This window comes from Lipotes vexillifer, unplaced genomic scaffold (assembly GCF_000442215.2).
Source record: "Lipotes vexillifer unplaced genomic scaffold, Lipotes_vexillifer_v1.1 scaffold76, whole genome shotgun sequence".
Taxonomy (NCBI): domain Eukaryota; kingdom Metazoa; phylum Chordata; class Mammalia; order Artiodactyla; family Lipotidae; genus Lipotes; species Lipotes vexillifer.
The window spans coordinates 527,311-543,000 of NW_006773751.1; the positions used below are offsets into that span (position 1 = coordinate 527,311).

Sequence of the window (15,690 nt, forward strand, 5' to 3'; positions counted from 1 at the left end):
AGAGGCAGAATCTGACACCTAGGAATGGATCTCCAGGTTGGCTATTGGGGGAAGTTTAGGGTTCATATTTATTCAGAGGTGGAAGGAAACCATTGTAAGATTATGCTAATGCGTTCCATGACTTCATAGAAAACTGTCTTTTATTTTCTGGTCTTAATAGAAGGGTGAATGCAGGCTAAGGGATTAGAAACCTGATTTCTCGGTCATGGGGAGACGAATTAAAGAGATGAGTGAGTTCGTAAGTTCATGGGTACTAAAAAAGCCCAAGGAGTTGGTCAGGGGCCTGCATCTACGGTGCAGTATGCCACTTTATTCAGGACTCAAGTGCTTGTGTGGATGTGAGTTTAAGGAGTTCAGATGTCCAGGAAGGTTTCCTGGCACAGCAAATCGAGTGTCTGTAATGTCGTTTGCAGGCAAATCCCACTTCTGGTAATTGCTCTGCCAGCCTCAGTGTCTCCTGTTGCAATGGTGTAAGACGTCACTTCAACACGCATTCTCAAAACACAATGCAGTAGACTCGCTGGTGCAGAATGGCCGTCCTGTGTCAGCCTTTCCCTCAGGAAAGCTGCATTTCCGAGGTGGAAGAAAGCAATTTTGTGCGAAGCGGCCCATAGCAGCGCTTTGGCAGGAAATGACACCGAGCAGGGGAAACCTTTAAGACAGTGCAAGGCCCCGAGTCTGAGTCTCGGGTAACAATCCCACCTGTTAGGATCAGGGTGTTACAGAGTCACACTCCCGGTTACCCCTGAGCACACACGTGTGCTGAGTGGGAGAGGAAAGGGAAAAAAGACGAGGGTTTCAGAGTGGGAGGCCTACGTCTCTGCCTCACTGGTCTCCTGCCCCAGGACTGCTTTGGTTTGGGGGCTGACTCTGGGCCATGAAGCTCCATCCATGTCTAGGACAGAAGGCAGGGCCATCACAAATGATTTTGCAGCCACAGGGTTGAATCTGGCTTTTCAGAGCTGATACGACGATGCCTTATTTCTATTTCCACAACGACAACAAAACAAAAAAACCCAAGTTCGTAAGAAAAGTAACAGCCACTGACTGCTCCTACCCAAGACGCGAGGTCTGCCTGGGCCGGAGGAGGTTAGAGAGTGTTTATCCGCTGCGATCTCAGTTGGGGGCCTCTGAGTCGCCCCATGGAGGGTCCCGGGAGGCAGGTTCCATCTGCTCCTGGCTGGGAGAGGAGGGTCCTGCCTGGTACCCCCTGCAGGAAATCCTCCCACCTAACGGTGATGGTGCTGGAGGACTGGAGAGGACAGAAGGGGGTGATGTGTTTCCACCGAATGGATAATCGATACAGTGAGGGAGGACTGATCAGCTAAGAAAGGGCTCTCTTCTTCTCAATGCTTGTGAGTTTTGGGGGTTAGGAACAACGTCCTGAGGTTGTCTTCTGCTCAGCTCTACTTTAGGGATGGGGAAAGCCCAGGGGAATATCCAGGACCACCGGGGCCCCAGGCCTGGCACCTGTGTACTGGGGCCCCACTGGAGCCTGCTTTGCTAGAAGGAGCAGCCCAGGTCTAAGCTGAGGTCTGTTTACTCATCACCTTAAAGTATCCTGACAAACCCTCAATCACAAATTAGCTGCAGAAGCTGCCCGTCCAGGGGTCCCTCCCTCACGGGAGCTCCTCAGTAAACGCAGAGGGACTCTCTCATTGAAGCTTCTCTGGTTGCAATCTGCTGGCCTTTTGCTTCTCTATGGAAGAAGTCCCTACCAGGTGATGTGTAGCTCACCTTGGATATGTGTGTGCTGCCCTCTTGGGGAGTGGCTGGGAAGGCTAGGCCACTGGCACTTGGGCTCACTGGCCTTGGCGCGGCACTGGCCTTGCTGCCTGGCGAGGTCTTCTGCTCCTGGCCCAGAGTCTGGGCTGACATTCAGCCTACGTATGTGCTGGGCCGGCTGCAGCACCGTTCCACATGCTGAATTACCTCTACACTGGTTGGAAAACTGACTCCGCCTGAGCCCCTTAAGTGCCCCCCTGCCACACTCAGCCCACCCTCGGGGCTCCCCCGTGCCCGGCATCTCCCAGGCTAAGTAAGTAAGGCCTGGCGGGGCACGGGGTGCCAGCGCTAAGGCCGGACTCCACTCTCATCAGCTGGTGCCCTGGTCACACGGGTTGTTAAATACTTTGAAAAAATCACCCTTACCAGAGCCTTCGGCACCTCCCTGGACCTCAGGGGACCTCCCTGGCCTATCCTAAATGAACACAGCACCTACAGAGTGGATGACAGGCCTCAGACGGGACTGTAGCAACCAGCACCAGCAGCTCTCCGCTCCTCTGCGCCCTCTGCTATGGTGAGGGCTGCCGGACTATGGCTTTGCTCACCCAGACCAGCTCTCGCTGCTGCCACCACAGCGCCCTGACCCCTTCCCCTTCCCCTTCCTCCTCCCTCTCCGCCTCCTACCCTTGACATCCAATGCTCCTGAACTCGGCCTGTGCCTCCTCTGGGGACGCAAGCCACAGGGTAACGCATGAGATGCCGTCGTGGTTGGCCTGGTGGCAGGGGTGCTGGCCGAGGAGGAAGGGCGGGTGAGAGAGGAGAGTCCTCTCCCGGGGTCCCCATGACTCCCCAGTTAAGAGCCAGAATGTCTTCCAGGCTTCTCAGGGCGACAGGCATAGCCACAGGCCGGCCCGACATCCCCATGGCTATAGAAAAGCGGGAAGGGGCAAGGGGAAGCAAAGCCGTCCTCGTGTCCCTTCTGCCCTGGGAATAACCCTGCATGTCCTTGCATCTTCTTTCCCCAGCAAAGAGGCAGAACTATGGCAGTGCCCATCTTGCCAAGGGAAATACAGCGATTTGGTGGGTTTGACCGGTTCTCCTTCTGTCCTTTCCTTCGTCTTCTCTGACAATGCACGGTGTCCTTCTATCTTCCTCCCCCCCCGGGCCGCACTGGCCTCCCAATTGGGGTCTTGGTTTTCTCCGTGTTGAGAGAAGAGCATGCATCGGAGGGGGGAGCGGCCTCTAGCATTTGTCGTCTTCTTCCGTATCGCTCAGAAGGTCGCTGACAGCTCCACACATCATGCCTGGTCCGGGCCCCCCACGCCTCCGCCGCCGATAGTGCCCATTGGGCACCTGCCAGCTGTGCCGCAGGGGCGGGGCTGAGCCGATGGTGTTGGACCGGCCGAGGCTGGTAGCCACAGCTGCTTCAAAGGTGAGCGTCTCCTCCTCACCGCAGTCCGAGGCGTGGGAGTCTTCGTGCAGGGCCAGGTAGGGCTCAGAGATGTAGCGCTGTGGGGAGGAGGGGTGGCCCTGCTGTACGTACCGGGGGTTGCAAGACCCGGGCAGGCTGGCGTCATTGCCCTCCAGAGCTTGGGAGGTCAGTGGGGAGCCACCCTCGCTCCCATCAGCAGGTGGGGAGATGCTGCCAGCGTGTCTCATCAGGGAGCTGTAGGAAAGGAGGGGCCGAGGCTTTGGAGGGACAGGTGGGAGCTGCCGACGACTTCGTCTTGGGGTGCTGGTGTCGGAGACGGAGGGGATGGAGCTTTCACTGAGGGACCCTGTGCCCTGTGCGGCAGGAAAAACATGGCATGTTAGCCTGGGTTTGGCATCATTCCTACTTGGGACCTGGTTAAGGTCCCTAACCCCTCCTACAGAGAGCCACCAGAGTCCCCTCTGCTACCAGTCACATCCGCTCAGGGACGCAGAGATTACAGGAGACTCAGGAGCCAGTACCATCGAGACCAGGGTACGTCAACTTTCCATATGCTTATGCATCTCTGGGGTCTTGTTAAACTGCAGACGCAGCTCAGAAAGTCTGGGGTGGGGCCTGAGATCCTGCATTTCTAACAAGCTCACAGGTGCTGCCGGTCCTTGGAACAAACACGTTGGGTGGCAAAGATCCGGAAGCTCACTCTCTCTAGCACGCGGCACGTTGAAAGAAAGACTTGAAGCTTTCGGGAAAGACAACTACATGACAGGTAAACGAATGCTCTAGAGTTGCTCTGTCTGGGGAACGTTCTTGGGAATTGGATCTAAGGGCACGGCAGATACATTCCCATATCTTCTCTTTTTGCGTCTGTGTTTTCAGTGGCGTGCTAAGACCAACTTGGCTTCTACACCCGCCCCCACGGGGTTGGTACATGGACCTCCAGCTCGGTGTTGAGGCTTAAGGCGTGCGTGTAACCTAGGAACCACATGCTCAAGATCTCCTGGGAGATTCTGGGGTCCTTCCAAGTGCAGATTTCTGGGTTCTACTTTACAGCGGGTCTCACTACTGAAGCAGAAGCCTTGAGGTCCCAGGAACGTGCACTTTATAACAAGCCCTAGGTGACTCCGTTCTGCACTGAAACTCGACACCACTGCTCTAGAAGTAAACTTCTCAACTGCGTCTGAAAGTTGGCTGTGGAAGCCCTTCCTCTTGCCCACTGCTCACTGCTGACGGGTCTCACATCTGGACTCCCAGAGTATTGGAGCAAGGCAGGGAAGGGAGTGAGGGATGGTAGTCAGGAGGAAAACAGGGCCAGAGAGTGTTTTCACACAGCTCTCGTAGCTGTATCTTAGACCTAGGCTGATGTTTCAGCAACTGGCCGGAAGGAGAGATGCTCTTCCTCTTGGGATGGCTGGAAGCTAGATAGATGAAGTTGAATTGATCTGACTTTTGAATCCTGTGTTGAGAGAGGAATCACCATTCCAACCAATACTAAGGGTCACACGATTGGTCAAAGCTTTTCTGGCTAAAAAACCATCCTTTCCTCTGAAATCTGCCTGAGATATTTATGAACTTATTTGTCGTGACTTTGTAACTCTGGATTCTGAGAACCAAGATGGAATGACCCCTAGACACCATTGTCTTTCTTGGGGGACTCTTTGGTTTTCTGTGAATTCATATCATTTCTGAGTACACAAGTGTTAAGTAAAAAGCTAACCTCTGTGCACAATGGATGCAGTTTCCCGTGACGCTGAGGTCTGTGTGGGTGCTGGATGCCAACATTTTGCACCTAATGTTAACAGCCCGCCCCTCCCTGTCTTCTGCAGAGGCTCAGCTTCCTCTCCATGCTCACCGGTCTGTTGGGGGTCTGCGACCTGCCCTCGCTGGGAGACCGGGACTGATGACGTTCTGGGGACTCCCAGTCGGCCTGGGTCCCTCGCTCCTCGGAGTTGCAGCGGGAGACGTCGGGAGAGAGAAGATGCTTTCGCTCTTTCGATCGTCCCCGCTCTCTGCCCCCTGAGCGGTGGGTGTCGGACTTGTGGCCTATGAGAGAGGACAAAAGCAACTATCGTAACTCTGCCCATCCTGGCCGCTGAACACAAAGAAGATAAGTCTTACAGCTTGGGACCAGGCCCCTCAAGGATCCTGGCTTCTGCAGACATGTCAACAGGTGATGTGAAAGGGAAGGAGGAGAGAAAGACTGGAAAATTACCCTTTTGTGAAGAGGTAAGTGTGCAAGCTGCCACTGGAAAGACTTGCAAATTCAAGGATGCAATCACTCTCTTCTTCCATTTACGCTAGATACAATTAAGGTAGAATCTCTGCCAGCAACGTGGCCCAAGAATCCTCTACGTCCTAAACACGGGTGTGTAACTTTTGAGAGGGAAAATGGCACTAGCAGAAGGGAATTAAGAAGTTGCTATGCACAAAGTAAACACAGTTACTGTAATGCCCTAGGACTGAAGTCAAAGGATTTCACTTCTAGACCCCTCTCTGCCACTTACTGGCCCTATGATATGGGACATGTCACTGCTTTTTTATCTTTGTTTCTTCACTTAGTAAAATAGTTTGAACCAGACTAGTGATTTTCTGTTTCTATCAATAAGACCCTTCTCCTTAAAAAACAAAACTCAAACGCATAAAACAATTCCAGGTAGCACTGTCTGGGTCGAAGTGCAGTGAGTGGGTAAAGCTCCACCCTCGCCAGGGGCTCTCCAATGCATCCCTAAGGCAGTGGAGTGGATTTATAGAAGGCCCTTGGGAAAACTCTGTTTTAATGATTTTTATAGCCCTGCTCTGGAAGAAAGAAATCTCATCAGCCTTTGTGATGACTAGAGAGGGTTTTGTTGCTTTGTTTCATGATGTGAGTCAGACAGGAAACCCCCTTTGTTAAGGAGCATTCTTCCTTCACTCTCCGCAACCCCATCTTTATCTGGATTCTGTTCCTGTGATTTTCAGTTCTCCTGAGAAAAGAGGCAAACGGTGAAGACTCCCTCACCTGAGTCAGAGTTCAGGCGGTGGGCTGACAGCCTCAGGGAGGAGTGGTAACTCCGGCGACGCGACTTGTAGGTGTTTTCGCTGCTTCGCTCCATGGAGAATTCCTCCAGCCAAGAGGAATTTGAACGCTTTTCCCGAATAGTGGAAAATGAGCGTCTCATGGAGCTTGGGTCTGTCACCACCTGGAAACATGGGCCCCCAGAAGAACACAAGGTATGGATTAATTACTGAAATGGTCTAAAAGTAAGGAAGGTGTAGGACTGGGATTGTTGAAGACTGCAAATTGTCATCTCCCACAAATCCCTTTCGCTCGGACCTTAGCTGGAGGAGGCTGTTCCAGAAAGTGTCTTTACGTTAACACGGCCACTGGGCTGGTGCAGGGCTCCTCTTCACGCTCAGGAAAGCAAGGAGCTGAGGGGCCTGTGCAAGCTGCCCATAGAACCATCTACCCTGGAGACTCAGCCAGGACCTGCCATGAACCTTGAGCCACTTTGACATAAGTGAGGGCCACTGTCAAAAAGCCACCACCATGAAAGAAGCACGGCTTTTGCCGCGTGTTTTCTGCCCTCCTCAGAGAAGGCGCCACCCTATAGCGCTAGAGCTTAGGAGAGCTTGTAAATGAATAGCTCCTGAGAATGCACCGTGCTCTCTCGATCAGTCCCACCCCAGCTCCACCTTAAACTCTGGCATTTTGACTTGCCACAGATGTTAAAACAGATCCACAAAAACGTCTTGTCTCTGTCAAAACTTGATGTAAGACAGACAGACAGAAAAAAGAAGCCAGGAAAACAGACAAAGAAACGGGGCGTGGCCTGCACTGGTTAGGACAGACAGTCCTGACACAGAGCTGTGTGTGTACGTAACTGCATATGTGCTAGAGGAACCAGGAAAGGAGAAAAGGAAGGAGAAACACACAGGGGAAATCCTGGAAAATACTTCTTGCATGGCTGGTTGGGTCTTGAGGATGTTGAGCCCATCCGGGGGCCTGCCCTTTTGCTGGCTAGGCTGTTGTGGTTAGGGTTTCATTGGAAACACAGTGTGGAGGAGCAGGCTCTGTAGAGAAAGCCCATGAGCCAGGTTTTGCTTATAGAGAAGGGGTGGGGGCAAGTCAAGGGCTCACCTGAAAATATCAGATGTGTGTTCATAACCCACCAATTCAATACAGCCCAGGATGCCACTGCATATGGTAGGTGGTGGTTGCGTTTTACCTGGGGATCCACAGTCAGGCGTGGCATAGAGGATGCCCTCCCAGATCCCGCATGCTCCTGGGTGTCCGAAGGAAGGTAGATGCCATGGTTAGAGGGCTGCACGCTTTTTAATTCACTAACCTCTGGCTCCTAGAAATAAACACACAGCCAAGCTTGTGGGACTTGATTGCATCCCATTGCTTCTCAATTCCAGTGGATGATTCTGCCTCCTCCATGTGAAGAACGGCTTTCAGAAGAGACACTTGCATCTCTAAGGTCTCAGTTGTATGTGTATATATGTTTGTGTCTATGTGTGCACATATGTGGTGTACCAGATGTCCCAAACAGAAAGTTCTAACTGGGATTGAGGGATAAGGATCACCTTTTCTAGTTAAGTATCATCTTAGTTATCACTGAGCAATGCTTCAGATTTTATAGCTTTGTGAAATTTACCTTCTGCAAGTTGACAGTGTGGGGTTTATTCTTGTAATCTGAAGAAGCCATTTGTCAATTAAGTAGAAACCACTGTTTTAAGGAAAGTCACCAATTTCCGGTGTCAAGTTTATCTTCTGAAACCTTAAGACATGTGATTTTAAGAGCTTTCTTATGATTGAAACCATCCAATAATGGGGGTGGGTAGCCATCTTTCAGGAATGCTTTGGACTAGCGCAGTCTAATAGAAATATAATGCAAACCACTTAGGTAATGTAAAATTTCCTAGTAATTACGTTTTAAAAAGGAAAATGAAATTTAATAATAGATTTTATGTAACCCAATCTATCCAAATAGTCTCATGGCAACATGTAATCAATCAATCAATATAAAAAAATTAATGAGCTATTTTACATTTTTTGGTACCAAGTCTTTGACATTGGTATGTACTTTACACCTATGGCACCTCTCAATTTGGACTAGTCACATTTCAAGTGCTCAAGTACCGTATGTGGGCAGTGGCTACTGTATTGGACTATGAGAGCACTTGAGAGCTTTAGGAAGGTTGGATTGGAGATCTCTAGGGTCGTGCCCAAATCATTTAATTTTCCTGGTTAAAGAATGTTCGTTTGGCAAATGTACATGCTCTGTATAGACAGCAAGTGTCACTGCGCAAAGAGTAGGGCTGCTTTAAAAATGTTTACATGGGCCACCCAACAAAGAGACCTAGGAATATCTTAGACATCTGGAGATTATACCAGAAAAAAAGCATTTTACATTTAGGAAATGACACCTAAAAACATGGGTTTATGAGTAGGGTACTATTAAAGGCAAGGGGGCCCGAGACACCCCCTTGGCCTCAATGACCATTTGGCTGAGTGGTTCCTGGTATGAACGGGAGGACTGCCTTCAAAGGACATGATGTGTGCACCTGAAGAAATTACAGTGTTTGCAGTATGTGCTCTATATATAGCACCCAGGTCTGACTCAAAACAGATGTGATAACAACACTGCAGTCTACGTGGTAACAACAACTGCAGCCACCGGGTATCAGAGGTGGTGCAAGACACGCCCACACACACAAATCATGACCATGTCCCAGGACGTTGAGCAGGGAGCCCCAAAGGATGGGCAGGAGTACACAGTGGTGAGTGTATAGCATGCGCTGACACCTGAATTGAATTACAGACACCAGTATTGACAATGAGATGAACATATATCCAAAAAGTCCTGGCACTACAGCTCAGCCCTGGGAAACCTGCAGAAAGGGTGATGTAATAAAGCCTCCCTGTGAAAGAAAGGGCACATTATTGAGATTTGTCTCACCAGACAGACACATCACCAGGCAAGCCATAAAATGATGAGAGGCCCTTTTAAGAATTAAGTAAACTATCTGTACCAGTCAGTCCCTGGGCTTTGGTGCTAATCTCCTCAGACAGGAAGGCAGGGAATTACTCCAAGCATTCTTACCCACTTTACCAAGAACACCCTCAGGCCACCGCTCATACACTGGGAGGGGGGAGTATGGCTGTCTCCCCAAGACAACTGTGTACAATTCCCTGTCTCCTCAGTCACAGGAGATGGAATCGCTCATTTGCTGGAGTTACTGAAGTGCTTTTTCCCCTCTGAAGGGTACCCATTCCATCAGACACGCCCTCCACAAGCAGGCCACACCCACACTCCACCCACACATCCATTCAGGAAGGTGCTGGGGTACACTAACTAACAGTGGGGAGAGGTCAGGGAAAAAAATGAAGGGGAGAGAAGAAAATAGGTGAGTTAGAATCAAAGTGACATGGGACTCACTTAACACAAGCTGTCTATATAGACTACTGCAAAGGTTGGGTTTTACCCTTTTTCTTTCCAGACCAATTGCCACCTGGACTTTAATTCTAAGCTCCAGAGGGAACTTGATCTCATGGCTCCTGAACTAATAGTAAAGTCCATCATCTCTGGGAGTCCCATTTTAGCTTTGTATTACCAAAACCTAAAGTTCCATCTGTCCTCCATTGGTGCCATCCATTCTTATGATGATTCATCCTCAGGCTCCCTCTCAAGGGCAAGATTTCATTTGTCACTTCTGCTTCTCCATTTGATGCCCAGGGGCATAAATTAAGAGGGCTTGGCCTGAAGCACTGTAAGTTCCTGAAGCAGGTAAGGAGCCTCTGGGGTTGTAAAACCTGAAGAGGGAGCATTTGTCGAAGAACGTGAGAAACTCAGCTATGAAAGGGCAGATGGCAGGAAACTTTCAGGGTAATTGGTTGGGCTATCAGAAAGGTTTTTTTTTTTTTCTGATGGAGCAAGGCTATGGAATAAAATTTGAAAATGAGAGGGGGGAGGGATCAGGAAACCAAGGAGGTATTTTTGAGGTCATGTAACTCATTCATTCACCAGAGATTGCTGTTCCTGGAATTGTCCATCATCAGCTGGGTCCATACAGGCCAACTGGAATATTTCCTGTGGGGAGAGTGGACTCATCGAAGGGTATCCACTCCGGCCACTCCTGCAAAGCAATGCCAAGTTCAGAGGTAACGTGTGCATGAGAGAAAGAGAGACAGTCATGACGTAGCTGTCATTACCAATTCCCACCCAGACAAGACTTCCTCCCCAGCAAGGGCAATACCCTATAGCCTTGGCTGGCTTGCAAGCCTGGTAACTTACAGGTGGCTGGCCCTAGAATAGAAAATTTTTTTAAAAAGCACTGGAAAAGAGGAACCACTGTTTTCAACCTGCATTTGGAACCATTCATCATTTTGCTGGCGACTAGCATATCTGTGACAAATGACATCATTTGTCACACTCAGCCATATGGAAGACCAGTGCTAGATTGTAAACCTGTTTCTGCTCAGTTTCTCCATTCGGCAGAAAAATGCCATAGTTTAAACAGTGAACAGTTTGTTTAAATATTAAGCAGTCATGGTCTTTTAAAAATTTTCCTCCACTCTCAGTAGGAATATGGTTTTATTGTGCCAACATCCCTGGCCAAACCAAACAATTCAATGCCATGAACATTTATTGAAGGACTGCCCTGTACCAGACACTGTTGGTGTATGAACTGCATGGAACGATTTCAGAAGAGGTGAAAGAGGTGACAACGTCTGGGTCGATGGCTCTGTAGGAGGATGCTTCAACGGTGATGAGGTAAAAAAGGACAGGGGCAGAGTTGGCCGAGTGTTTAGGGGCCTCTGAATGAAAAGCATGGAGAGCTGTTGCAGTGTGCCTGTTATTAAACCACGGCTTGGTACCTGAAAGACACCCTCAGTCTGTGGGATCCACTGGGCTGGTTAGGAAAAAAAAGAGGCAGCCAATCTTTCCTGAGAATTTGGCGCTGCTACTGCCACTCATTGCTACTAGTACAGTCACAGTTCCTCTTTGACCTAAGCCAGCATACAGACTGAGCTTCCTGATCACGGTCAGAGGAAAGTGGTCAGTGACTGGGGCAGCAGCTCCCTCAGTGGGTGTGGAATTAGGAGGGAGAGATGGGACACCGTCTCTGCCAGTGTCCCGTCTGCTCCGGAGAGAGCCACTGAAGAGTCTCCTGCTAATGACTGTGAATCCAGTGGAAAATCCGAGACCTAAGCAAGGATTGCCAGTTACTGAAAAATAATCCATTAGACTTCTGGGATCATAGGGGAAAAACTGCAGAGGAGACTTTTCACCCAACCTGTCCCCTTGCTGCTAGTGAGGGCTTTAGCTGCATTTTTACAACTGCTAGAGAGCGGTCTGCTACTTTAATGGCTGCTTAAATGTCAATCAATCATCTTCTTCTGTGTGCCTTGGCCTGAGAACCATGGGAAACAAGATAAGCACTGCTCTATAGGAAATGGGCCCCCTTTTGTCCTACAGAAAATGAGTAACTCCGGGATCCCCAATAGGTAGACAGGACACTTAAAAGCACTGAACAACCTTATAGACTTGAAGAATTTGAACCCTGAGTAACCTCTTACTTTGAAAACCTTGTCTGGCTTCTCACTGTTATTAGGAGAGAGTCCAGAGGCCTCTTTCATGACCCACTTCCTACCTGGCCACCCTCCTCTTGCATTACTTTCCCTTATTCCCTGAATTCCAACATGCTGGGCTCTCTCAGTTGGTTGAATGTGCCAGGCTTCTTGCCGCCTCAGGACTTGAATAAAGGCTGTGCCCCAGAGTGCAGGATGCTTCTCAAACACCCGGTCCCTTGCAAACTCGTTTTTGAATTCATCCTTCAAAAAATTCTTCTTAAAAGTCACTTCCTTAAGGAAACCTTCCCTGATAAACTCGTCAGAGGTCTCTCTCACACGCACTCAGATCATAATGCATTTTTTTCCCATCCTAGCACTCACCAGAACTGTGATTAAATCATCAAAAATGACAGGTGTTTTTCTTTCTGATAATTGTTTCATGTTTGTTTTTCTACCAGCTGTAAGCTCAACTGAGAGAGGAACCCTGTCATGTCCACCACGCTACCTCCGAAGCAATCTCTGCTTGAACAATTCAGGGCTCTAGAAACACAGGCGGTTCCAAAGAACCAGCCTGCTGCTCCACCAGCATCTCCGTTTCAGGAAATGGACCAACATCCACCTAGAAGCTCAAGCCAGAAACCCCAAGGGTCGTCTTGGATTCCTCCCTGTCCTTCACACCACGCAGCAAATCGATCGATCACCAAATCCTATCCATTCTGTGTATTAATTGCCTCTCAAGTCTGATTCCCTCTCCCCATTTCTATCCTGTTAGTCCAAGCCACAGTCTCATAATATTCACAGTTGCAGCCACGTACTAAATGGTGCTCTGTCTCTCGAACTGTTTCCCTCCAATCCACTGAGCCCACACTGGATTAAAGAATGATCTTTGGAAAGCCCAAACCTGATCACGTCACTCTGATGATCGTGTCACCCATTATCCTTGGATGCCACTAAACTTCTGTATCCTGCCTGTAAACTTCTGTATCCCTACATCCTGGCCCCTCCAAATCCATCACCTGCCACGTCCCCTGATATCTCTGTGCTCCAACCATCATGACAGTTCTTAGGTTCCTTAAACTTACCATACTTTTTACGTTATTTCACCTCTTGAAGTGCCTGCTTTTGAGTCTCACTCAAATGTCACTTCCTCAGCTCCTCAAACTACGTGAGTTGCTTCCTTTACACAGAGTCACAATAGCCTACCCTTCCACATTTTAACCTTTATCACTCTCGTAATTTCTTTTGTAAGAACTGTGTCCATGGGGACTTGTGATCATCTTGACTGAATCCCCAGTGTCTGAGCCAGTTTTGGGGTCACACCGACTCTCAGTAAATATTTATTGGTCAAATCAATGAGTGAGTGAATTAATAAACATATGGGACAGAGGCTGGAATAGTCCAATGATGGGAGTTAATTTGTACAGCAAACTGTTGTGGCTAAAACAGATCTAGATGGTGGAGGGTGTCCCCTATTTCTAAGCCAAAGACCCTTGAAAAACACTGTAAACGCTTCCAAGGAGGTAGTCCTGGTACTCTAATCATACCTCTTGACCACCTTCCTGCACAGATCAAAGATAGACATGTACTTGTTTCTTTCTTTGTAGACAGGAGAATCCATACCTGCTACTTTAACACCTCACATGTTTTTGTAAAAATGACCGACGGCCTTGGTCGTTTTTCTTCTTTTCCAAATGCGTTGGATTGTGACCTTTGAAAACAATGCTTTTCAAAAACAGGTCTCCAACACGACAGGCAGAAAGAAATTTATGGCGTGAGAGATTCCAAATGGTATTCTGACTGAGGGCTCATTCCTAAGCCTGGGATTTCACTCCCCTGACAATTAACTGAAGTTGTGATATTTAGTGATTTACTGGTTCCACGAGAGCTAGACTGGAAAAAAGTCACTAATCATAACCAACGACAACAAGCCATTTACGTTGGGTAGAGGGACCCTTTGGGTACGTCACTTGTGATGAGAGAAAGAAAGCATTAAAATGAAGTATGTATATTACATTAGATCCCTTATGGCTAATGACCACACTGGGGCTAAGGCTTACAACTCGGAAGAATTGGCACACTCCTTAATTAGGGTTTTGTTTCCACTTTCAATATAGAAAATTAACAAAAAATTGTTTTGCCTGATTTAAGGTTCTTTTTGTTCATTACAGATAACACAGTGTAGTGGGAAGACTCTGGGCTTGGAAATGACTGACTTAAATTCCAATTCAGCTTCCTACCAGCCACATGGCTTTGGGCCACTTAGCGCACCTCTCTGAGTTCACTCTAAAGTGACGATACTAATACAGCCCCTTACTTCCTTTGTCCATTCACAGCGCTCCCTGTCTCTGGAGCTGGCCATAGCACCAAACACGCTCAGTCTGCTTTTCTATTACCCCTGCTGAATAACCATCTTAAGATACAACATGTTGTCTTCTGTCCCTCAGAGAGGGGATCATCCATGCATCTCAGCGTTAGTATTAGCTCGGGCAATGAGTTTCTGGGTCTGCCCGATGGCACACGTGATAATGCAAGCAGGGGAGTCATGGACCCTCTGGTTATACTCACAAGCCTGAAACGGGGTCCTGCTGGAGATAAGGCAGGGCTTTGGCATTAGCAATGATCTCCTGAGGCAGAGATGACGGCTCCATCCGCTGGAACATGGGTGCGTTTTTCTGTATTAAAAGTGGAAAGGAGGAAAAAGGAACTCAAATGACGGGGGGCGGAAAATACCATTTGAGTAAAAACAGGAATATGACTGATACCCTGTTTGACTATCTGAACCTCTGCCCCACTGGGTTTCTAATCCCTTGATCCTAGGGAGGTTCCTGGACCCTGCAAAGCAAAGCCTGACCTCTGCTTCTAAGCACTTGCAGGGCACTGTGCCCCAGGGATGCACAGGCCTGTCCCTTCAGGGGCCCACCCACCCACCACGCTGTCCTTGACCTTCACCTGTTCCTCCAGCTGCTGTCTCTGCTTCTTCACCTTGCTCTGTTTATAGTAGTCCATGATCATCATTGCTGCATAGATTTTGCCCACAGTCAGGTCGGAGGCTGAAGACACAAGTGTGGCATGGAGGGGAACAGGGAGAAGACACGAGGGAGAGAGTGAGGACACCTAGGAAGCAGGTTTGCCCCTTCGGCCACCCACCCATCCAACATTTATTGGGGGTTCCATCTGTGCCAGGCACTGAGGGTACAGAGTGAATAGGTCCCCATGTCTAGCCTCAGAGAGCTTCCATGGCCACCCAGGGAGGGTGATGTTACCAATGATGTGCAACACACCAGTAAGCACCTCCCCACCCCCAGAATGGTCTAGGTTTCCATCTCTTAGTAACACCACCTTTTCCCCAACGGCTTGAAGGTTTGCTGAACTGTGTTATGTGGAAGGACAGAGCTATGTAGCCAAGAAGTTTCATCCACAACCACAGTGACCTATCTTCAGAAACTGTTCTCCGGTGTGGAGGTTCCTCAGAAAACTGAAACTACCAAGTGATCCGGCAATCCTAAGGTCCTGGGCATACATCCAGACAAAACTCAAATTCAAAAAGATACACACACCTCAGTGCTCATAGCAGCACTATTCACAACAGCCAAGACATGGAAGCCACCTAAATGTCCATCAACAGATGAATAGATAAAGCAGCTGTGGTACATATATACAGTGGAATACTACTCAGCCATAAAAAAGAACAAAATAATGCCATTTGCAGCAACAAGGATGCAACTAGAGATTATCATACTAAGTCAGAAAGAGACAAATAACATATGATGTCACTTGTACGTGGACTCTAAAATATGGCACGAAATGGAAACAGACTCACGGACATACATAAAGAACAGACTTGTGGTTGCCAAGGGGGAGGGAGGATGGGGCAGGGAAGGATTGGGAGTTTGGGGTTAGTAGATGCAAACTGTTACATATAGGATGGATAAACAACAAGGTTAGTATAGCACAGGGAACTATATTCAATACCCTGGGA

At 48.8% G+C, this 15,690-nt stretch overlaps 1 protein-coding gene across 3 annotated transcripts in view; it reads right to left on the reverse strand.

Annotated features, from left to right (window-relative positions):
• Nucleotides 1-2,967: 2,967 nt before the first annotated feature.
• Nucleotides 2,968-15,690, reverse strand: part of CACNA1E (calcium voltage-gated channel subunit alpha1 E) — a 302,886-nt gene continuing 290,163 nt past the window's right edge. For 2 of the 3 annotated variants that reach the window (XM_007448509.1, XM_007448508.1), the window contains 6 exons: nucleotides 14,661-14,761; nucleotides 14,277-14,383; nucleotides 10,162-10,273; nucleotides 6,153-6,333; nucleotides 5,007-5,197; nucleotides 2,968-3,510 (listed from right to left, as the gene is read on the reverse strand). In XM_007448509.1, coding sequence (XP_007448571.1) covers nucleotides 2,968-3,510; nucleotides 5,007-5,197; nucleotides 6,153-6,333; nucleotides 10,162-10,273; nucleotides 14,277-14,383; nucleotides 14,661-14,761 — 1,235 coding nt within the window. Of the gene's footprint in view, nucleotides 3,511-5,006; nucleotides 5,198-6,152; nucleotides 6,334-7,359; nucleotides 7,489-10,161; nucleotides 10,274-14,276; nucleotides 14,384-14,660; nucleotides 14,762-15,690 lie in introns of all 3 variants that reach the window. The other variant, XM_007448507.1, reaches the window with a different exon arrangement.